At 33.0% G+C, this 25,666-nt stretch overlaps 1 protein-coding gene across 2 annotated transcripts in view; it reads right to left on the reverse strand.

Moving 5' to 3' along the window:
- Positions 1-25,666, reverse strand: part of Cda5 (Chitin deacetylase-like 5) — a 108,121-nt gene that overhangs the window by 8,281 nt on the left and 74,174 nt on the right. For both annotated transcript variants that reach the window (XM_068770483.1, XM_068770482.1), the window contains exons 2-8: positions 5,321-5,525; positions 4,652-4,868; positions 4,296-4,579; positions 1,112-1,263; positions 819-970; positions 691-737; positions 393-593 (exon numbers count right to left, since the gene is read on the reverse strand). In XM_068770483.1, coding sequence (XP_068626584.1) covers positions 393-593; positions 691-737; positions 819-970; positions 1,112-1,263; positions 4,296-4,579; positions 4,652-4,868; positions 5,321-5,525 — 1,258 coding nt within the window. The remainder of the gene's footprint in view (positions 1-392; positions 594-690; positions 738-818; positions 971-1,111; positions 1,264-4,295; positions 4,580-4,651; positions 4,869-5,320; positions 5,526-25,666) is intronic.

Raw genomic sequence — 25,666 nt, forward strand, 5'->3', positions numbered from 1 at the left:
ATACTAGCTTTTAATATAAATACTTATTAACTAAATTAATGTATCGTATATTATTGTGAAAGTTAAATCATAAAAGATACCACAAAAGTTTTTGTATTTTACACTTGATTAATAATTACGTAAACATACTAAGCTTTTACACAAATTACAATACTGCTTATTAAAACACAACCTTCAAACAAATGTTAACACAAATTATGAGATTTTAGTGATTAGAGAAAAAATAATGAGTGGTTAGAGATAGATGCGTTTAAAGGTTGCATTAATGAAACAAATACGATAAACATGAATAAATGAGACATGAAATGGGATCAGTTGAATGAATTTTTATGTATAGATAAGCATGAATTAAAATGCGAATTAACTGCTTATTTTGGTATCTTTTGTAGTACCTTGAGGAAAATCGTGACGGGGTCATAGCTTCTGTGAAGAGTGTAGTAGTAGGACGTTGTGTAGTGGTAGTGGTAGTGGTGGTAGTCGTAGTTGTGGTTGTGCTTGTCGTAGAAGGAGTAGTGCTTTTAGAAGGAGCTTCGTAAACAATTGTCCGCACGCTGCTTGGATTATGCTCATAGCCCAATTCGTTACCTTCGCCCCTGGATAAGTTAAATTAAATAGCATATAAAGTGTAACTTATTTGTGTTTTAGTATAACTATTAATATGGTTATTTTTCAATATAATCATAGTTTTACCTAGTTGAATGACGGACAGGAGCTTGATAATGATTTTGATTATTTACCTGAAAAGGAAAGGTGTTGTATTACGAATTTATATTATTATTACTATTTTACAGGTAAGTGATATTAAAAAGACTTATTACTTGTCCTTGGATAAGAGCATCATCATAATCATCGGAGGAAACAGGTCTGGGTGTATAACTTTCCACAGGTCTCCGTGAAGGTGGCGGTGTCCCTCGGTATGTTTGTTGAACTACAGGTCGTAGAGAAGCTGTATTATATTGTTGCACGTAATCTGAAATATAATATTAATAATAGTATACGAATCTGCCGAGGCGGTTCTGTTAGTTTCCTTTACTGTACGAGTGATGTTATATAATTCACACATTGTGTACATCTGACATTAAGCTACCATTCAATATTAAACTTAGCTTACCTGTATCTTTATAAAGCTCTCCATCTTCGTCGTATACGGCGTAGAAGGGATCGTATTGATCTGGGCTATAATTTTGGGATCCATTGTAAAGCATTTTTGGACGAGGACTCGGTGAATAAGACGAGGGCTTAACACTTTCTGTTGGTTCCAAACTAGAAAATAATAAAATTATTTTTGTACTGTCATTTTAAAATTTATTTTAAATCTTGGTTCAAACAAAAAATAAACCAGTTGTTTACAGTCGTCTGAATTATTGTCATAGGTCTAGTCAGTACATGTTACGTGATGTCATTTGCTTATAGTCCGTTAATTTGTTTTTGTTTTTTAATATTTTTATAGCAAGTAGCATCAAAAGAAATTTGAACTCTTAGAGACCAGTAAATTTGTTTTATTTACCTGTTAGATTTACCATCGTGCATTGTTTTTGTGTATCTAGTTTCCTGATTGTAATTATCGCGGGGAGTCGTCAGCATCTGTGCGACTATATTGGGATGCCTACCTGGAACTTTTTTATCGTTATTACCTACAATTTTCGTTTCTTCTGTAGTAGGCGGCTTAGCTAATCTATGCCTTACAGTGTACGGTCTCAAGGTTGTCTGATTTAAATATTTGGGTGGTCTTAGTGTATTGGGACCACTTTCATTAGGAATAGGCTTTCTTAAATGAATCGTTTTGTTCCGAGTCATATGATGTATATTTATTGAATTATCAAATTCAGGACGCTCTAATTTATTAGAATGATGATTCGAAGTTGGCATCATCTTTCCTAATAAATGTTTTTCAGATTCCTTGTACGCAATAGACACATCATTTGGATTTTTCGTAATTGTTTCCTTGCCAAATGAATCGTATTTATTCGGTTGTCTGGGAACGGGTCTTGCTTGCTTAATGATTGACGAGTGTTCTTTAGAATCCTCATAATAATCCTCGTATTCTCGATAATTCTGAGCCATATGCGGACGTTGAGGTTTTATTTCTGAACTAGGCATATATTTCGGTTTTACAATAGGCTCATAGTAAAATTGATCATCTTCTTCATCATAATAATAATCATCCATTTCGGGTGATGGTTTAGGAATAGGTTTCCTTTTCTTTGGTAACGTAGCTGTACTACTTATAAACGGTTTTGGTGTACTACTGTGTACACTAAAAGAATTGAATGGAGATTGTGTGGACATTTTGAAAGCTTGTGAAAAAAGTGTACCGAAATTCGGTTTGTAAGTGGATTGAAATACTGAAGGTTTATCTGTTTGTGGAGAATTCCAATATTGTTGCGAAGATAATTGTTTGTTAGTAGAGATATTAATTTTCGGTGTTGTTTGTATTAAAGCTGAATTGTAGGATTTTGTTGGCTGTGTATGCGACATCGAGAAAGGGTTGATGGACGAACTAGGATATATGTTCAAATTGTTAACATTTATTGGTTTTTGTTTCGTAGAAATAATAAAAGGCACTCCAGTGCTTGTTATCAAATACGGTTTCGGTGTAACCGAGAAATTATTGGGATAATTTGAAACATTGTAGGGAGTTTTTACAAAATTTGTTGGTCTGCTAAATGTATTCGTAATAGGAAGTTGTCGTTCGTCCGTAAAGTTAGGTGGCTTTAACTTTGGAAGTATATTTTCCGATAACTGGATATTCTGTTGAGGATTTCTATAGTAGGGATTTTGGCCGAAAGAACCTTGTGTATTTTGTGTTATTTGTAACGGCTTGCTTGTGAATTGTGAAAATTGTTGTATTTGTCGGGGAGTTGTGGAATAAGTTAAATTGTTGATAATGATAGCACCTGTTGGTACAGTAAAGGGTCGAGGGGTGCCTTTATAACTTAAAGTAGATGAATGTCTAATAGGACCGTTATAAGACGTAGTTGTTACTTCTACTGGCATTTTTGTAATTTTGTAGGGACTGTTGTTAATATTAACTGGTCTAGGGGAATTCATTTCTACAGCCGCATAGTGATCATTTTGTAACCTAGCTAAGAAAGCATCAAAGTCAAAATCTGGCTTAGCAAAAGGATTTTCTATGTTGGCAAATTTGTTATTTGGATGTGAGAAAGCGTAGGGCGGGTCTGGAAAATCGAGTTTATAATTTTGATCTTCATCTTCATCGGAAGATTCTTCACTTTCATTTGTTTCATAGCTATCATCATAGTCTTGAGGTCTGGGTATTTTATCTTGACCTCGATGTCGATTATTATTCATTTCCTGAAGCTTATCGTATTTAATTTGTTGATTGTTTTTTATTTGTACTTCTTCTGAAGGAAAATCATATTCAGGGGGAAATGAAGACATTTGTATTGGCTTATTAGTAACAACTGTACTAGGGACTTGAAAGGAGTCAGACATAGAAACCAGTTTAGGTCCATTTAAAGATGGACGTAATTGTGTTGGAAATTGATTACTTTGTTTAGGAGCATTATTGTAAAAACCACCCGATAGAGATGAATATGGGTATTCTTTGTTGTTTAAGGATGAAATAGGTGGACTTTTAGTGATTATATGAGTATCAATTGGATTATTAATAGACTTTTGATTAAATGGGTCTGAAGGACTAGGTTTAAAGGGTCTTCGAGATTGTGTTTCCTCTTGATAGGCAAAATAAGGTCGAACCGTTGAGTAAAAATTATTATCAATTATATTTGGTTTTCGACTTGCACTATTGAAATTATTATTGTGAATTGCATTTTGGTAACGGGAGTTATCTGTGTTGGGATTGTATTGATTAAACTGCGACAAATCTAAAAATTTAACAGGTTTAGTGTCCTGCAAATTTCTAGATTTATAACCGTTTTTTAAAATATAGCGCACTTGTCTTTTATCTCTGTCTGTCTCAAAAACGTTATCATTGTCATGGCTATCCGGTTTTGATTCACTGTCGTAATAATCTACAAATTGTATAACCTCATCACTGTCAACTTTGTCTGATATTTTGTCTACAGTAGTCGAATTAGATTGAGTCGCATTTATGTCTCTTTTTATCCTTATATTGACTTTGTCGATTTTGTCATGATCTATTATTTTGTTTGTCTTAATGTCTTTGTCTCTGTCCTGGGAAAAGTCAGTTGTGTAACTGTCAGCTCTGAAACGAGAACGTTTATTTCAGTCACTATAAAGAAAATGTTAAAAAATGAAATGCAATACGCATTAATTTATAAAAAAAAAAACATTTGTTATTTATTAATTACCTATACGTTTGTGGAGCTGGAGTTACCGTTGCGGTTCTTCTTTCGTCTACTTGTGTCCCGAACGAAAACGATCCAAATTTACCACTGTTTTGCGGTATCGACGCAGGTATAACGTTAGAATTAAGAGTCCTTCCTGAACTTACAGGTTGATTCACATAACCATCTCTATCTTTTTGTACTTGTCCGATCGTCGAAGGTTGCCCTCGATAAACACGTTGTTGCCTATCGCTCTCTAGCTCTTCAACTGGTGGTAAGTCATCCACTTCTGCATACAATTGTTGTTGCTAAATTTTAAAAAACAAAAGTTAACTCCAGAAATTTGTTTAATACCATCAATAAGTTTAACAATTAAGTACCTTTTCGTATTCCTGTCTGTTAAACTTAGGCTGTCCTCTAGATGTAATAACTGGATTGGGTTGCGCCCGCGGTTGTGTCGGTGGGGGTGTGCGGCGTGGTGGTGGTGGAGGAGGGGGGTCTCTGTCACTAAATCGTTCAAGTTCTTCCTCAACGACGACTGTACCGGTGGCGTCGCAGCCAACGTTACGCGGCCAATCGCATGTTTGAAGCTCGTGGCTAAAAAGTTCTTTAGGTTACAATAAATTCATAATTGTTAAATTTAAAACGCATTTTACAGTGAATATTTAGAAAGTTTTGGAAGCAAATGCCGACACTTTTTTTATTATCAAGACAATATTTTTAAGCAATAATATCTATGTCATAATTCAAATAATCACTGATTATTGCAGGCCTGAAGGTCACCCAGAAAGCAATGGAGGAGAAGAAGTAGCATTAGGCGGGGTACATTTCTCGTGAAACTGACGGCCGTTGAAGCCGAAAAGTCATTGAGTGGCGACTACGACTCTCCCTATTAGACGGACGGACGATACGACAAAGTCGCCGGAAGTAGCTGGATACGAACGGCGCAAGACTTTTATCGTGACGATTTTAGGGGACGGTCCACTCCTTGTAATGGGCGTCTATAGGCTCACATGATGATAATGATTTAAGAAAATATGTATGTTTACCTGTACATAAGACCACCAGTGCATGACTCCATCAGTGCACCGCCGAAAACACATACGTAGTACAAAGTACAGTCTGTCGGGTGGGGATAGTAGCCAAACTCCTCCGGGCAATCAAAGTCCACTTCCCTCTTAACGTTGGCTGCAATAGGAACGCTGCGGATCGGCCCTGAACGCTGCCGAGAACGCTCCCTCGCCCCAAGACATTCTGAAAATAAAAACATATTTAAAATCAAAATATTATTTATGTGCATACGCTATTTGAAGGACTATCAAATCGTAAATCAACATAAAATGTCAGCATTGTCAGCCCTACAGGGAGCTACCACCAACTCAGAAGGTATTTCTGCTGCGAAGAGCCAAATATAGTTTTACAAAGAGTCAATAATAATAATTAGTGTCCTGAGTGAGCATCAACAATATTTAATGCCACGCATTAACATTAGTTTTGTATTCGTGAATAGAATAATAAACATTTTTTTAATAAAATGTTTTTTATATTGGTTTTAAATTTCAGATTCCAGTGACAGATCTGACATTATTTGGAGAAATTTGTTGTATAAACGTGCACATTGTTCCATAAATTATTTATTTAAATATTATTTCTATTCCTCGTATTAACACCGTGTCTATTAATGTGATTTTAATAATATTGAATGTTTTTGCATCCACACATAACATAATCATACATATATTGTATGGCGTGTAAATTGCTGCTACTACTCTTTTTGGATTACAAATATTGACTTTATATCTGTAGTATATTGTCCTAGAGTAACATGATAACACACTCTGAAAACAGCCAAAATAAACGAGTCTGGCTGTATTAGCTCCCGCAAGCCTTTTCGAACAGCGTAAGCAACAGAGCTCAGTGTACTTCCAAGAGGAAACATATAGGTATTTGTAGACGAAACAATATAATAGAAATCTTTCCATCGTTATAGACAAACAGAACATGTTGAAAATCCGCCATAAAACAAAAAATAGGAGGCAGGACTTTCTTTAAATTTAAAAAGACTAAATATATTCGCAAAAATATTTTATGAATATGAGAAAAAATATATTTATTTAATTAATAAATATACAACTTGGTATTTGTTTATTGCCGTTTTTTCAGTTTTACATAGGATAATCTATTAATTCATCGTTGTTTTATATTTCTAGATAGCGCTATGGAAAGAAGCACTACCACGAATATATGTTTGTCTGTTTATATATATGATTATATGCTACCAAAATAATATACTCTGTGATCAAAAAGTAAGGAAATTGATCATTTAAAACTCCCGGGTATTAGGAAGGCAGGTAAATTTTTTTCTTGGTTGGTAGGACTGTTGGATGTTAAACATTTGCCAATTATCAAAACCATTTAGAAGGATGTTTAGTGTCTCGAAGGCGTCAAGTGGGCGCCAAGATCGCTCAATTTTTTGGAGAAAAAGTGTCAAAAACTCGACTGATTTCGTTCCACAGCCACCGTTTTGGCTTCGTGTAACTTATGGCTATTCAGTAAACTGCAAAAGCTAATACGGGGGCGCCCTTTTGACGCTATTGAGGAGATAGAAACCGACTCCAGGAGGTCTTGAAAGCTTTACCAGAAATAGACTATTTCAACTGTTTCGAGGACTGTAAAAAGTGTTGACAATAGTGCGTTTTATCGGACGGAGGTGAATTTATTACACATGTATTTCTAATGTATTGATTTATGTATTGATTAATGATTGATTTTGTAAAAATAAACAAATGCACCTTACTATTTGATCACGGTATTGCATAAAATCAAAATCCTTTTCATTAAACCTTACATAATACATCCAGTCGTATTAATTAAAACCAGACAATTTGTCAAAACAGATAGCATAGTTAAGCATAGACGTTATGGGTTACGTTATTTAGACCAATTGCAGCTTTTTTAGTTACAAATACTATCTTTAAATATACGTACGATGGTACGGTATATGACTTGTACTACGGTACTTGAAATCTCTCCATTTCAAGTATGTGTGGAGCATAAATGCGAGAATATAGCGTAAATAAGAGGCACTAGCCAGAATTTGACCACAAAGACACATAGTGGTAACAAAACTCCAACCACAATTATAATTTAAGACTCGTCTGTAAAATATCAGATGATAAGATGTTTTCGTTTTATCTGTGAAATCAATTTTTCACAATTTCGGCAGATGTTATGTTAAAAATAAACTGACCAAAAAGGGTAAGCAGCATTGAAATTCGTCCAAAAATAATTAAAAACAACTGTAAAGATACAATTTAAAACTCACTTGGGGTTTATACATAGTATATCTCGACAAGCCATATGATTATATGATTTGAATCACGTTTGTGTTTTGGTCACGAATCGTTGTGGGATTCAGGACAGCAGTCGTTTCACGTGCACGTTGCAACAGTTTTAATTTATTTTCACACGAAAAATTTTAAGCTGACTGTCATCGGATTTTTTTTGAAAGCCAAAAAAAATGTATACTTAAATGATTTTAAAATATCCTTTCATCCTATTAAAATTAAAAACGTTCAAGTCATTATATCGTAACATAACAAAATATATGTCAATTTGTCGCAACTATGAGAGTTGTATGTCCCGTTCTAATTTGGATCTATTAGCTTTTACGTTGCATTTATTGTTGATTTTTGCACATCACTTGGCATCATATTTGAAATTTTTTGCATCTATTCAATTTCATTATGCTATATGTGTTTTTAATTATTTTCTGCATTTATTTTGTTATGATTGCATTGTTTTCAATATAGCAGTGGAAACCTGAGCTCTATAATTGAATGTTTTTGAGGTCATTGAGCAAGAACTACGGATATATAACAAGACAAAGGTTTTGGAAAATATTGTATATATAACGTTTGAAAATATCATCTAGTCTATGACTTTATATTGTTTTTCACGGTTCAAAGACGGTGCAATGACCTTAACATTGTGCCCATTCTTGCAATTATTCCGATCGGCTTTCCATTTTTGTACCTACGAAAAAATACTACTCCAATGTAGCTGCATGCGTGGGCGGCTAAAAGCCTCGTATTACCAAGTTTTGCATCGGAATTAGCATTGCTTATTGATCACGAAGATACTGCTCCCACCATTTTACATAATTAAGTAGAAGATCACAATAAAAACATCTCTTTAGTACATAGGATTATTTTTATTTTTTTAATTCTGTACGTAAATTTTTATTTTAATTTATAAACAGCATCATAAGAATAGCGACTTTTAAATTTCACGCCGTTATCGTGTCATTTATAATTAATGTCTTGTTTTATTTTAATAGTCTAACAAGGTACTCGAACTTGGAACTCAAGCCTTCTCTCAGCAAGAAGTGTATCTCAATTTACACAGGCTAATCCTTATATATTAATGTCATTAATCTTACAAACATCCGTGGACATGTAAGTTTACACACGATGTTCCTTTTACTATTTTTTAGAAGAAGTTCGAACCCATGATTTCGAAGGTAAGTCGCAAACCTTTTATTAATTTACCACTGGTCTTATTTGTGAGACCTATCCCTTGCACCGTCCATCAGTTGAAATAAACAAGAATAGGATAAAATAAGATCTTATTAGGAATTAAATATCCCTAATAGAATGAAAGTAAGCGACATAAACCGGCGGCTTGGCAAGTTGAAATAGCAGTGGGCAGGAAACGCAGAACAGTTTTAAAGTCCGTTGGAGCCTTAAGGTTCTGGAGTGAAGAACACGATACGGTACGCACGGTGTAGGACACGAGGTGAACCGAACGACCTTGTTTAGATCGTCCCAAGACGCTAGATGGTTCCAACAGGTCCTTACGAAAATCAATAGTGGAAAATTATTTCCATCACTGGTCATCCAGCGGTTGAAATACTGATTATGATTAAGTTATAAGACGTCTATGCTAACTAGTTTATAAAACAAAATAAACGCATGGCACTTGTTACAAAGAGACGTTTATTTTAATTGGACCTATTCCATTACAACACGCCTTTAATTACGGAGCTAGTAACGCTTTTGCTGCTCATATATAAGGCGTACTGTTGAATTTGCATAATATTAATTTTACTACAATCAGTACGTATTTATTTCTCACTAAGCATTTTTAATTAATTTAAAATTGCTAATTTAACATCGCCTGAGTATATCCCATTTAAATATCGCGATAAATGAAGTGTTTATGTAAATAATACAATGTGGGCGGATGCAGTCCAGGTGACATGTGGGTAGACTATCAAACAGAATCTAAAGGATTTAATGCTATGCATTAATTTATTTGTTCATTTACCGTGAGATAGATAAACTCTTGTAGCATTATGTGTTCTTTTACGTCCGTATAAATTATCTTAATTCGATTGAAACAAATATTCAAAAAATATGTACATTTTAGTTATATATTAAAGTTAATCTATTTTTTTTTGTTTGAAATACAATTAATATATCCGGACTATCACAAAATTTTAATTTAATTCGTGTAACATATGTATATCTATCACAAGAAGTATAAACGTTAAGATATAAATCTTTATGGAGATTATTCTTAAAAAACACAATCTTAAATTTACTCGCAGTATACTAGTAGGTAGGTATACAGGATGATTAGTTATTGGTATAAAAGCTTTAAAGAGTTGAATGTATAGTTCATTTACATAATGTATAACTCTATTGAAAAATCAATGGTTACTTAAATAATAAAGACAAGGCCTTGAAAAGTCGCAAGATGCAGACAGCGTAATACCGATCATTATGGCGATCTTTGGAGAATGCCTATGGCCTATGGCGAACATGTAATGATGGGTTTCTTTTAACTTTTTCACTTATATAACTACCCTAGATAGAGTTTGTTTTCATTAAAATTATTGATATCAATATATCGATGGAAGGCTATGAAACAATAGATTAATTTCAGTATGTCATGTTGCTCTTTACATTAATCTTTTGAATGTAATTGCTATCTGCAATCTACATTACTTCTACAAGCCTATATAATGGCTACCCAACATAAATAACAATACTTCGACAGCGGCCTTGGACCGTTCGCTTATAAATTTATAAGGCGCAATAACAAAAGCGTAGGCGTGATTTTCTAACGATCAAATCGTCGGTCACTGGCTCAATATCAAGCTGTCAGATATGATCGAAAGCAAATGGCGTGTAAAGAAACGAATTAAAAAGTTAATATTATAGTACCAGTATGACCTTGTCTGTTCTACGTTTTTGAACTATGTTGATATAAAATAATATAATTTTACATTACAGCTTCTTATATAAATTTTCAATATAACTAGTTGAAAAGGGTCTACATTCAACGTCTTTCGACGACCTTAACCAGGTCGACAGTCCAGCTTGTGAGTGAAAGCACTACAATGCGTTTACTTTGATCTCCACTCCGGAATCTTAATGCTCCAGCGACCATCTATCTTGTACTCTGTGTCTTGCCTATTGCCACCTAAACTTGCCCTTCCGCTGGACTATATTAGTAAGTCTTACAGTACTCGACGATAAATATTGCACATCGACCTTTGGAAAGAGACAATAGGCTAATTTCGGCTTTGTAAAATATAATCTCTGTACCCAGCTATGTACATGACGTTTTGTCAGTCGTGCGACAGAGATAACGCACTATTCGTAGAAGAAAGCCGAAATTAGCCGATTGTCTCTTTCCAAAGGTCGATGTGCAATATTTATCGCCTGGTATTGTAACTAACCTTTGCCAATCGAAATAATATTACACATAAATTACCTGTAAGAACGTAAAATACTATGTGTTTTATCCTAAATAATTTAAAAGTATTGAGATTTAAATAAGCTAAAATAAAAATATGTTAAAATATTTTAAAATGTAATTCAAATATATGCTTTATAAATAACGCCTAAACAGCCTTTAACCAATAATAATCAAGCTTCGAATTCAAGACGACATCGAATCAACCAAGCTGTTCAACCTTGCAAACACCGTAAATGGCACTATGTAATACTCAGAATCTATATTCCATCTGACATATATTCTGCGCATCCATATGTATATCTGTTAGATTTTATTTAATCTTGTCAATGATGACAGATAAAGACCGATTGAATTATATTAATTTAATATTCTACATGAACACTATCTGGTCATATTTATAATCATTGCCACCATCAATACCAAAGTTCATAGTCAAATTAAAAACCAACACTTGGAACTTTCCATGTAGATTTGGTAATGTCATATAAATGGCAATTGATATTTTTTTCTGATTAAAACATTACTTTCTAATGATTACAGAATTTATATAGAACTAGAATCGATTGTAGCCTTAAAACTTAAAATAGGGACGGGATCAACGAGTTAATTAGTTCAAAACTTTATTGAAAAATTTGAAAAATTAACATCTGTATAAATTATATAATAAGATGGCAGTGGCCAGTATCGTTCATTACCAGTATTTTATATATAAATATTTAACTTCACTCTTTTCCACACAAAAAAGTGTTTTTTTTTTTTTATTAAATATGATACTTCATTTTGATGTCAAAACTAAAATATCAAGTAAATATAATGTTATTTCTTGGGATCGTAAAAAAAGTTATGTTATAAATTTTTGTTTAAAATAAATATGAAGGTAATAAATAATTTTAAAACACAATTGAGGCGGAAGCATTTTTCATATTTAAGTGCCACATTCATTATCAGCATTGTCAAAATAATTTAAAACATTGTCACAACTTACAACTAGTTTCTTTTTAAAATAGCTTAGTGCACGACAATTTCGAAATGAACCTTGAAAACCAAGTGTTTTTAATGTGAACCATTTGTTTCATGTCTCAGCATTCGACCTTGCTACCGTAATAATTGCCTTTTCACTTTTTTTTCTCGTCGCGTCTGTCCTAAAATATGCGCGCACGCATGTTTCCACAATGAAATATTCAAGGTTGCAAGAAATCTTACATTCATATTCATATGCGTTTTGACTAAAACAAGCAAATGGCTACTCTTTCATCATACTATGATTATGTGTGGTTAAAATAACAATGGATCATTTTCTATGTAAACATTTTTGCATTAGTGACATCTTTTCTTACTTATTCAGGTTAGGAATGTAAGAATTTTAAAAATAAATAATTTATTATAACTAAAATTACTAATTTTAGGTGCCTATTAGATAGAGTTTAAGCGTATTGACCACAAACCAAACTTCTGCTCTAATATATGAGGGCCAAAAAAACTTTGTCATCATCATATTATCTGCCGGTATACGCCCAATGCAAGACACAGGCCATCCCCGAAGATCGCTACGGTGACCCCTCTTGCGCTGAGAGCATCCAGCGCTTTCCCGCGATCTTAATTATGTATAATACCACATTGCAATCGTCGACCCGCCTGTCAAGCGTGACGAATATCGTTTATCCCCCTCCATAGATATCTTTAGGAGAGCCCTAATCCTTACAGTGAGCGTCTATGGCTGAAAACGACGACATCACCTTATCTAAAAATGATGATAGACCTAGTAAGAAACAGCGTTTTCAAAATTTGAATAACTATATATTCAAATTAATAATTGCTATATCTCACTCTACTGTTAAAACTTGTTGGCATTTCGCTTTCCAAAAAGTTTCAGAGTGATCACTTTATACAAGTTAATTGTAAATATTTGTAAAAATTTTTGGCTGACTATAGTTCATTTCTATATATTTAACCCTTTAAAGCTTTTATATTTATAATAAATCATCCTGTATACCAAATGCAATGACGAACTACGTTTACTATTGTATTGTATTGTGTTTCTGTAGTGACAGTTTAAGATCAATTGAGACTTTTTAATAAAACTATTTTAATTTTTATTTCTTGTCTACAAAGTATGAGTTAATGACAATACAGAATGTTATAATAAATTTTCATTACTCTACGTTTATATATAACACTATAAAGATCTTGTACTTGTTCGGAAACTTCGCAAGAATAATAATATAGAGCACTTGAAACTTGAAAACCTTGGCATTTAGATATAAATTGACATAAATTATTTATGTACTTGAAGTGTAAAATGTCTGTAACGTTCATGATTACTGTTTAAGTGAAACGAAAGGCTAAATTGTTCTCAGGCGTCAGGATTAATTAGCCAGCTAGTGCACTGCGCCCACATTTGTTGTCCTAAAATAATGGCCAATATAGAAAATATATACAGATATAATCTACCAAACATAGAGTAAGTAAAATAATTAACGGATTAAGGATGACCATGCCTTGTATATAATGCTACTAGTGTCAGTCGTTTTAGAAGAATAAAAACTATATTACATTGCACAAAATGCTATATTTTTATGCGATATATTGTAGATATTTCTAGGTTCCTATTAGCACAACGGTTTCCTGTGCATTAAAACAATGTTCAAATGCGAATTCTTATTAAAACACAATTAACATGAACAGGAACACGTAAAATATCTCTATACAAAGTAAAATATCTTTTACGCTAAATAAAAATGAGACTACTTGCTGGTATACTACAATGCACTTGGACTTCGCGCCTACATACTTCTCATAAAATTCAGATGGATACTTAACTAAATGTCAAGATTCTTAATAAGGGATCGGGAAGTGATCTCTGATCGGCAAGTAGTTTATATCTCAAAAGCCTTTTCACACAACTTGTCGTCTTAAATATCTCAACTTATCATCTCATGTAAATCTATCGACGACCAGCGGTGTGCGAATTTAACTTTTATTTTCATAATAACATGAAGTGTGATATTCTTCCTTAAAGTTTAGAACGCCTATTGTTTATTAATTTAATAAGCAATTCGTTATTTATCTAGTAATTATCATGTCAATGTATACAGTTAGGTAGTAAAACCGTTTGTTATTCTCAGATGGTTCTATTCGCTTACTTTCGGTCGTATGACTGTATAAAACACGTATATTATTGTAACATCACATTTCTGGATATAAATTTTGTAACGAAAGAATAAAAAGCAAGGCAAAAGGAAAAAAAGCCAACCAAAAACGCCAACGAATACTTTTCATGTAATAAAATTAAACTGACCATCAGATGTGATACTAAATTTTTATTAATACGGAAATGTTTAAATGGTATTATATTATAATTATATAATTATAAGCATCATATTACTTTCAATATATTTATTGATCATCATTATCATTTTTGCCATAAATCCACTGCCAGACATAGGTCACCCACAAATATTTCATATACAAACGGTTGGAAGCAGCCTGCATCCAATGTCTTCGGACACACGGGGCACGGGGGGTTTTCTGAGTACCTTCACAAGTTCAAGCTCAAGGAGAACCCCTCGTACTTCTGTGAACCGAGCGTGATCAGACCGTGGTCCACCTTGTAGCCCACCGTCCCGCGTTCAGAGAACTCCAAGTCGACTCCGAATGCCGGTTAGGCACAAAGATTTGCGAGGATACTATGGCCTCGCTAAGAAATGACGAAGAAAAGAGATCGACATTCCTTAAAGTTTGCAAGAAAATGGCGGCAAAAATAATAAATAGAAACAAAAGTTGAAATGTAAAAATAAATATAAATACTTAACTAGTAAATAAGGCAAAATAAAAAGAAATATAAACAGAACAAAATGTGTAAAAATAATAAAAGATTAGGAAATGTAAATTTGAGGAATGAAAGGTTTCGGATGAAAGGGAAAGGCAGAAGAAATGTGGAAAGAAAGATAAAGTACGGAAAAACCAAATATGCATGAAAGAAGAGCGCTTAAAAGAAAGTAAAAGTACCTTAAAAATAAAAGTAAAAGTATCTTAAAAATAAGCTACGAGAGGCCCCAATAGTGGGAGTCATAAAGAAATGTCTTCGGACGAACATTAACAATGTCATATGTCCACCTTGATTGGGAACCCCCCGAAAACACCAAGGGGGGCCCCCACCAAAAAGGCCACTCTCCAAGTGGCCAAGACACGCCCAACCAAGAGGGCACACCGAACAGCTACTGCCAGGAGGCAGTAGCGAGAAGAAAATCAAGATCAAGACAGAAGACGAAGAAGATAACGCCGACGCAGACTCCATCACCGCCATCGAAGGAGGAAGCCGCAGCAATACCAGCAAGTCCCTCGCAGCGCAACCACGCGTCGAGAGACGGCAGTAGGATAGTCTAAAAAATTTATTTAGCTCGCGGGTCTTCGACCCGCGAGCCCTGTATCCGACGAAGCTGTGAAAGCCCGCAAGACTAACAGCAAAAACATCAACAAGAAAACTGATTGGGAACGTTATTCGCCTAGACTAGAGCAGTCTTGTGTTAAACTTAATACTATACTTATATGTATGTTTATTTTTAGTTGAAAAATTAACCGTAAAAAAGTAATCATAATTTTAAAAATAAATATACTTAAGATTTAAATATTTTTTGTGAAATAAAATATTTTTTAAGATTTGCAATAAGTGATGTAGATTTAAAAGAACCATAGTAACTAAGGCTTGTGTTGTATCTCGCAATAAGAAACAATACAATTTCCCAACTCTAACCAACGATAAGTACGTCATTCATAATTTGCAAAGGGCACCCGTCACTAACTTAGTCACGTTTTATAATATTTAACAAAGGCGATTTCTGCCAAAGCTGCGCTTACACTGCTATTCTGCAATCATTGTTGAATATAGAATCAACGATAAAATAATATTTATTAAGATACATAAGTTTTAATGTTCTCTCAATAGCGAAATACTCATGTTCTCTAACAAGATATTTACTACGTCCCTATAATGTAGTCTAAGCTATTTAGTGACCCAATTGGATAACAATATTGAGACATCATCATCATCATATCAACCATAGTACGCCCACTGCCCAAAGTGGACCTCTCGATGAATTTCTGGTAAGACCGGTTGGGAGGGGCCCGCATTCAGCGTCTTCGACTATCTTAATAGCGTCTTTAACCTTATTGTACGTCGTTCCAACGTAGTAGACTGCGCTTGCCAGTCCGTGGTTTACTCAAAAAACATAACATCCCAGCGGCCGTCTATTCTTCGCGTTGTGATCTGCACACTGCCATTACAACTTGCCAACCCGTTAAACTGTCTTCAGTGTTGTGTTGGATTACGTAATTTAGAAACATTATTATTCATCTATTTAAGCGCTGGTTGTTCATTTTATGAAAACTAACATTTTATTAAAACCTTTTCTTGTATATATAATGCGTAACGAAAAATACCATACTGTTCAGATAATAAACACTGTAAAATCCGAAGGAGACAAAAGTTATAATTCCAGACTGAAAAACATAATAAAGTGATTCAATGTCAGTAGAGCGCTGTAAAATCTGCAGAATAAGATTTAAATAGCATAAAATAGCACCATAAGCACTAGAAGAATTATAATATTGTGAAATAAAAAAATGTTATGAATACCATGAACGACTATACATTAACAAGTCTGTCTTCACCCAACTAATCAACACTAGACTCTGCACAATACGCTACGTACGCCAAACAGATAACTTCAATACGCTTCTCGTTGTAGGATAAGTATAACTAATATGATAAAAGCCCATGAGGTAAACATCTCATTTGACCTACCGTCTCTCAAGATCAAGTTAATAATATGACGGATTATAAATACTTATTGCTACTGCTCTAAGGAAATAATAAAACGTGGATGACATGGGTACAGCTCTACGGATACGACCTTCATTAACAAATAAAATTAAGAATCATTAATACCATCAGACCAATTGTAAGACTTCCACAGCTTGACATAGACTTTCCCCATATTTCCAATAAGACGAGTTGTCTTCCGACGACTTTAACAAAGGCGTCTGACCAACTTGTATATGGACGTCTTTCGCTGCCCTTCCTGGTTTATTGTTTTCATTTCATAACCATAAGGTCCCAGCAAATTAAGAATCAAAGAAAGTAAAAAAATTTGTTGCGTTACTTCAGCATTCACTTTTTAACGAAAGAGTCAGAAATGTTTGCGGTAAATTTTCAAGTCAATAAGATTCAAGTCCGCTCTCGGCGTTTTGTAGTTGTGATTACCGTTCATTGTTTAAAGCAGGGCTACGAAACGGCATGGGAAACCGACGTTACGTAATAACCCCTTCATCACACCCGCTCGTATGGGCGGCCTTAAAATAATGTTAACGGGCACACCGTTGGCTATTTCGTATCTTGCTCAATACTTTTAAATGATTTACAATGCTTATCGAAATTTATAGCGATACTGTCATAAGACCAAACTTATCGTATCGAAGTAATAATCATCTTTTAATCTCCTTGTATATTTTCTTTACACAATCGCATTCGCAATAATATATGTAAGATAATAAATAGACTTATGATGTTTATGTATATTTTCGATTAACATGCTAATAATTTTTTTTTTATAATAGTCAATTTTATTATTGTTCGAGAAAATCCATGGAAAATGTATATGTCCAGCCGTGGAGCCTACGGTTAGTGATAATAATTATTATCATTATTATTTCTTAAACTAGCGACCACATTTTAAGCTTCTCTCTTTTAAAATATTTTAAAAGATTAAAATCCTTATACTCTAAATTTATTAACATTTCAGCTTGAAAATCGTCACTAAAATTTCTAATCATAAAATTTTTAAACTTTATATTTTTAGTTAGTGTAGTAGTATAGTATATTAATTATAATATTTTGCTTTAAATGTATTATCAGTCATTAAATAAAGGTATTAATAACAATTTTAATGTTATAACTTTTGCAAATTGCTGAATATAAACGTGTATTAAACGTACAAATTGTTCATATTAAAATTATTTTCAAAATTTATGTTTCTTGTTAAATCACAATGTATGCAATAATTTATTCCTGACGTATTTATCAAACAAAAATACATGCTTAATTCTTAAAGTATAAACTGAAAGAGAACGTGTACTCTTTGTGTCCATATAACAAATATTCTACAATATAAATTGCAATAAGTCGTTTATAATGTCAAACTTGCAACACTGGGCAATACGGGACACAATAACGTCTAAAATCCACGCAGAATGTCTTTGCTGTTTCGACATATGGACGTAAAGGTGGTCCCATAGTAGCGCTATTATTGCATACCCTTATATGTATAAATTTATCATTATAATATTTTTATTGAATGTGATAATTTTTGAGCGACTTTTAACGTAAAATAACTTAACTTTTTATAGGTAGAGTCACAATAAGAACCGTCTACAAAGTATGAGAAAACTTGCAAAAAAGAGGAATATATAATAGAGCTGTTTTCAGATTATGTTAAGTCTAAGAGAAAGAGATATTTATATATTTATACAAGATTATTGGTATAAAAGTTTTAGCGGGGTGAAAGGGGCATTGACTGGCAATTAATGTTTGATAAACTCTATAAAATATGTCACTGGTTTTAGAAAAAATAGCATAATGATAATGTGTTAGCAAAAGCGCTTTAAAATTCTAATTCTGTCAAATTAAAATTATTTACTTTATATTATATTATATACTATGTAATCCTTGCAGAATTAGTACGAGCAGAAGTGGTTGGTCTGTCGCTTTCGAATATAAATAAATAATTAAAGTAATCTTCCAGAGTGATCAATTCATAAATAATGACTGTAAATAGTTGTAAAAGCTTTAAAACAGTAAAATCATGTAAAATTAAAATCCCTTTGTTTGCAAATGAGCTATACACGTTTAAAGGTTTTACCGAAGATATGATATTAAATAATTTAGATAAACAATTGATGAGATATTACAAATAAATAATCATTTTACAAATTGAATCATTATTGCTATGCCCATAAACCCTAATTGCCTAATAAATTACTCAGAAACGTTATTTTGTTGCAAAAACGCTTAAAAGCTTTTATGTCACGGTCAAATATTAAACGCTACACGCTGCGCGCGGGTTATGAAACCACAGTCTCTCTGGACACAATATAACAGATACAGCCGTTGAAATGGAATCAGTGTTACCATTTCGTAATTCGAACATTTCCAACAAGCCAGTGCAGTGCAACGAGCCGAGTGCAATACGATCCGCCCTACTTTATGGCACTATCGGAGACCAATGGACGCTATCATATGTTGCTGGATCGTGCGAATTTATCACACAACCATCTTGTTGGAAGCAGAGGAGGTAGAGGAGACTAAATGAAATTAAACTATGTGTTACGCTGTAATAATATTAAACCATTAAGTTGCTTTTACATCTAGGAATAACACTTGTTTGTACAGTTGACTTGAGGAAGTACTGCAACGATAGTAGCTAAGTGACCATAACAATTCAATTATTATGCTGCCCAGTGGCTCGGAGTGCGTTAACAGGAATTTCCTGTCCAATAGAAACTACTAAGCCAACCATAGATAGTAACTTATTAAAAATAATAATATTTATATAATCGACACATGCTTATACGGGACAGAAGGAGTTGTGAGCAGGTTACACGAATTTTTGTATCGAACTGGAAAGAAAAATAGTGAAATAATTATACCAAAAATAATGCCCCATTATTAAACATTAATTAATAATTACGATTATTATATTTCATATTCATATATTATTATAAATGAAGGAGATAATTTATGTAGGATATATTTTACAAGAGCCAGTAATGTTAGCAACTATATATATACTTTCGCCATATATTTTCAGTGACATTTCTTCCTTTAACAAAACATAGTTTCGGATAATTTTCTCATGTTCGACTAATTATGGCGCTGGTGCTTTATTCTCCCGAATGGCATATCTTCAAAGATATCTTTTAATATAAACAGGTAACTACATTAATTATTTTAACCTTAAATGATTTTATAACGCGGTCACGCCGTATATACTTAACTATATCGATAACCATGACTGTCCAAAAACAGAACTACGGCCAAAAAACTTCATTTCAATGTTGAGAATTGATATACTTCTTTTATATAAACCATACAAGTCTGTTTGGAATAATTAAGCGCTGGCCTTATGTGATAAAAAAATCACTGATTTATAATTAACGACATACAAATTTATTAACAACGATTACGGTAACATAATTATTACCTTAAAAGAATTAAATTTAGGTAAATGGAATGTAGTTAATCTGAATGCATTTTAATATATGAAATTGTTGAAATCTTGACACCACTTATTTTTTATCAAAAAAAAGCCTCTCCGGTGGCGTGGCAAGGACCGCTGCCTCATTAGGTCTGGTTCAGCCAAATATTAGCAAGCAGTTTTAGACTGAATAGAAAGGCGTGTCAACAAGCTGATTGGTGTCCTAGATTTCGTTGCTAATCCATTCAATAAACAGGTTAACACCAATCCACAGGTGGTCAAACGTATGTTTTATGTTAGCGATGCAGAAGTATGTCGGTATATTTAATTCTTACTGCCATATTTACAGATTTGATAAAACCTCTTTATACTTAGAATGCAATAGTCACAGTTTAATATATTTTGGCGATTTTAAGGTTGCTTTAAAGTATGTACGACAGTTTATTATGACTTAAAGTTTAGCCAAATATCTGTTAATAGAGATTTTATATTGTTTTATAAGTATATTTTTAATTTATATTTACGTCTTCTTGATTAGGAGTAGGTTGCAAGTTTTAAGTAAATGATAATTAAAATTTTATTGTCTTTTAAATTATTTGGGAATAATTTATTGCAGTAATTCTCAATATCATCGAATGCAACATTATTTTTGCATCACATTTGTGCACAAACTGTATCACGAATTATATATTGTTAATTATATTGTATTAAACATTTCTTCATTGAATTTCTAACTTCTGTCATCTAGTGATGATAAAATCTCATTTATATTAAAAAGTTCTATTTAAAACGGGTTAATTAACTTACTTGTAATAACATGAATTAAAAAGTTTAACAAGAGGTACACACAAAATAAGTCTCACATACAGGTTAATTGTTTTAAATTTATAATTGTGTACTATTAAGAAATGTATGCATGTACATTTGCTTGCTGTCTATAATGTATCAATGGTTTCAAAAATAGCAAGTAACGAAATGATAACATAGTAAAAAACGGTTATTCACAATACGGATGACGTTTATTTAGTAATGTTTAGTCTCCTTTATAAGCCGCAAAGGCCTTTTTTGCGTAGCTAAAAATATCACGTTCTGTTACATTCGTGTTTAAAAATCTTATACAATCACTTTTATTATTAATAACTTAATGTTGTAAATAATGATATTCGACGATAAAGTAACCTAAATATAATCCGCTCGAAGCTAAGCGGTCGTAATTGGAGTACTATCACCTCAAGCCGTCACGATCTACAAAACGTGACTCGTCAATATTCACAATAAGAAATGTATCACTTTCAAATTATATAAATCGATCGGAAGTAGCCCTGTTGCATAATTTATTAAGCATCGCAAATCGTGGTAAAAACATAGGCAATACTAATATACTGTTACAATATTAATCTGTTCTTATTATTAATCACTGTAGATCATTTCTAATTATGAAAAAGGGATATTCCCTTGGGCTCAAATTAAAATTAAAAGCAAATTGAGCTCCAATTCATCAAAATCAATCAATTCAATTCATCAAAAACCATAATTCAGAGACATTTAAAAGGTGAATTGGTAAAGCATATAAAGTTGCACACAAGAGAGTTATTAATTTGATAGAGCCTAGAAAAATATAAAACAAGCCTGTAATAATTTCTAATACTAATGTGATATATATCTATTATGGTATTAATATTTTATGGACCCTTTAATTCAACTATTTTATAGTTTTATATTGTAACGTCGTAGTATGTTCGTATTTTTGGATCAAAAAATATCACAGGTCTTTTTTCAGAGAGATTTTGGGATTTTTTTAATTCAGCTAGGCGCAGTGCGAAATGCCAGTTTAGTGCCTAAGTTTTTTTACGAATATATGTACTTCACATAAAATGTACACATTTACGAACTGCACCGGTTACATTCTTGAGAGGCAGTCCTTGCTGAATATTCCACTCAGTTAATTTTTTTCAAATACTTTTTCTGCAGTATGAATAATTGGAAATATTGGAGCCACGGAAATTTTGTTTAAACAGGCGCTGAAATAAGATAACAGAAGTTTTGCCAAATAAGCGAAGGATTTTGATAGGACCTGAATGTAGGTAGTATAAAATAGTTTATAGTAGATGTTATAGACGACACCAAGACTATAAGATTGGTATAAAGACCAGTATTAAAAGAAACACATCTAAAATACATTTGTTAGATAGCTAATATATTCTTTAGTAAATAACAATTATTTCAAAAAAAATGTTTTACTAATATAAAAAAACTGTAATTATTAACAAATATTTACTACTTCGTATAAATGTACTAAATATGAAATAATACGCGTTCATAAACATACTCCATAAACATCTCGTATAGAAGAGCGATACTCTAAATTTTTAAATTTTTATACGTATTTTTTATACGTAACAACTTCCACAATTTAGTAAAAAGGCATTTATCTATGTTTTAAATTATTTATAATTACATTTGACACAATTGCAGAAATTTAATTTGATCCTACTAACCTTTTTCATTCTTTCGCAAAAATTTTATCTCGCTAACATTTAAGATTTAAAAATAAAGTTTATGTTTTGTGTATTAAAGCTACTATTAATAGTTGTATAACTTTCATTACGCGATTGAATTGTGTATGTTTAGATAATAAATACACGATTAGCAATCGACACTGAACATTGACACCGATGTATAAAGCACGACTCGATACGGTCACGAACTCTTAACATTAGTAACAACTTTTATTTAAAACGTATAAAATTATCGTCTTATTTCGCTTAGCAAATCTGTTTTATTTTTTCTTATTTCTCTTCCTTAGTTCTTTTACGATATATTTCGTACCACAAATATATAGAATAAAAGTACTCTAAAACATTTACTCAGTTCTGCACTCTAAGACCACATAGCGTAAAGAACTGATGGCCGTCCAGCTTATAAAGGTAGTCGAAACACACTTTATGCGGACCGTTTTTATCCGATCCTCTTATCTACGAGGGAAGCTTATCTTGCTTTGAATATCCTACGGGTGAAATGATGGTGATAATAAATGCGTAATAGTAATTCCTATTAGCAGATCTAAGAACAGGATATTTAAGAAACCTTTATGTAATATAACAAGCTGTCTAGTTTGATGCGCACGATTGGTCAAACCGCGACGGATTCGTAAACCAAAATTACCGACCAAATCACTCAATTATTTAAATATAAATAATTAATTGTCTAAAAACGTTAACCGTAAAATCCTAGTCTTAATGTCGTACAATTTATTCTTAACAATACTTATGAGACAAATGAACGTTTATAATAAATAAACATTAAATGCTGATAAAAGGTACTTTATAAATAAGCTGAGGAATTTTTTGATTGGCTCCGACAATAATTTGATTGCAGATGCGCTGCAAAAACACATTATGTCAGTGTTACGTCAGGTAACCTACGACTTATTGACCGACTGATCTCCGGATGAGTCAGACAAAGCTTCTCGCGTGGCATCGCAACCGAACATCATAAAACGCCTTTAACATTTAACTATAAAGGACAAGCAAATTATGAATGTTAACGCTTTGTTAAAACGTTTATTACTTCACAGTTCCATTATATACGCATTTAACCTAAATTTACTGAAAACTATTTATTAAGACAAATTAATATAGCACTAACACTAGGGCTTTAGGGGACTAGGTGGCGACCACGAGTTGGTAGACGTGGGCAGGCCCACCACTAGGTGGACCGATGACATAGTTAAGGATGCGGGAAGTAATCAATAGGGAACTAATCGGCCATCGGTTGCACAAGCGATACATCCCGACCACTGCCGATTCCAATGAGCAATTCTTTGAGCTGCTTCAGTGACCTTGATTTTTTGCTAATCTTCTCACCTCTGATTCGATATCGCAGCGTAGCTCCAAGCATAGCTCTTTCTCTTGCTCTCCGGGTGACCTTGAAACTTCATGTAAGGTCCATCGTAAGCAAATACGTTTCGGATCCGTAGGTCATCATCGACCATACACACCAGAACAAGACCTTGTTCTTCAGGCTTTGCCGTACTTTGGGTCGAGAAGTCGTTTAACATTAAAGTAGTAAAAATAGACAAATAATAAAAAGGGTCTAAGAACACAACAGTCCCTCTCCTAATGCGGAAAGTACGTCAAGTTTTCCCGGATAAAATCAAATTTCTTTCTAAACTAGAACTGGTAAACCCGTAACACAGAAATCTCTTGTATTAAAGCATCGTAAATATTAAGACGAAATATAGTACAGTAGGTACACCATATAACAAGAAATAAATTAATAAATAACAATACATACACTTTAACGACAAATGAAGATTCTTACATAATAGGGACAAGTACAAAAATTCAAGAAAGAATAAATTTCTTAACACTATTATTGACCTCTATTGTAAATTATACTAGGTATTATGTAGACTGAAATAGTAATCAAAAAATTCAAAAGCCTGTCATAGATATATGACAACAAAACATATATCAAAATATGAATTACAAAGAAATAATTTCCCATGTAAAGGCCAACGTCAATCATAATCGAAGTATAGATTTTCTCATATCTAATATCGCTAGTACTTTTGTTAAACAAGATATAACTGAATTGCATAACATTAAAACCTGTTGGCGCTTGGCTCAGGTTGCAGGAACGTTCTACAAATATTTTCAATTATGTAAGGACAAGCGTTATACTTTTTTTAAACGTAATTACGAGAGGATTAAGGCTTGATTGTGAATAATATAGAACATCGATTGTGATATAACTTAGTTCATTGACAAAGAATATCCTGGGTAGGTAGCTTAAGATATTTGACAGTACGGTCCGTTCATCCAGTAATAAGTATTCTATAGCACTGGCATATTTTACTTAAAGTGCTACCGAAACCGCTATACCGCGCATTAGGTAAACGCTTGACGAGACGGGTGGGGGGGAGGATCGGCCACTCAGTTCCGTCAGTTCATCCTCAACTCCCACCACGACTTGTTTTCCTAAGGTACTGCGATTTCTATGTCGATGTATCGTTATAACACCCGTAAAACTATGATATACAAACTGTGTTCGTAAAAATCGTTTCGGAAATTTTAAAAATATATAAATGTACAAAATTTCGTTACTATACGAACGTACATAACAATGCAATAATTTGTTAAAGAACGTCACAGACGTAACAGACGAAAAAACGAAATCGTGACAATGTACTATTTATTAAAATGAGTCCGAAGTCGCGCGATATTTTAACTCTTCATTACCATAACGTGAAGTCATCACCGCTAAACTTGATAATCTTGCATTGTTGCGCTTTTTTTGTAGCAATTTTTGTATACCACTTCGCAGCGCTTGCCAAAGTCCGGTACAGCGGTTTCGTTAACACTTGTACTAAAA

Source organism: Battus philenor, unplaced genomic scaffold (genome assembly GCF_028537555.1).
Source record: "Battus philenor isolate CCGP_79_NKW_IND1 unplaced genomic scaffold, ilBatPhil1.0.hap1 SCAF_3, whole genome shotgun sequence".
In the NCBI taxonomy this organism is placed as follows: Eukaryota; Metazoa; Arthropoda; class Insecta; order Lepidoptera; family Papilionidae; genus Battus; species Battus philenor.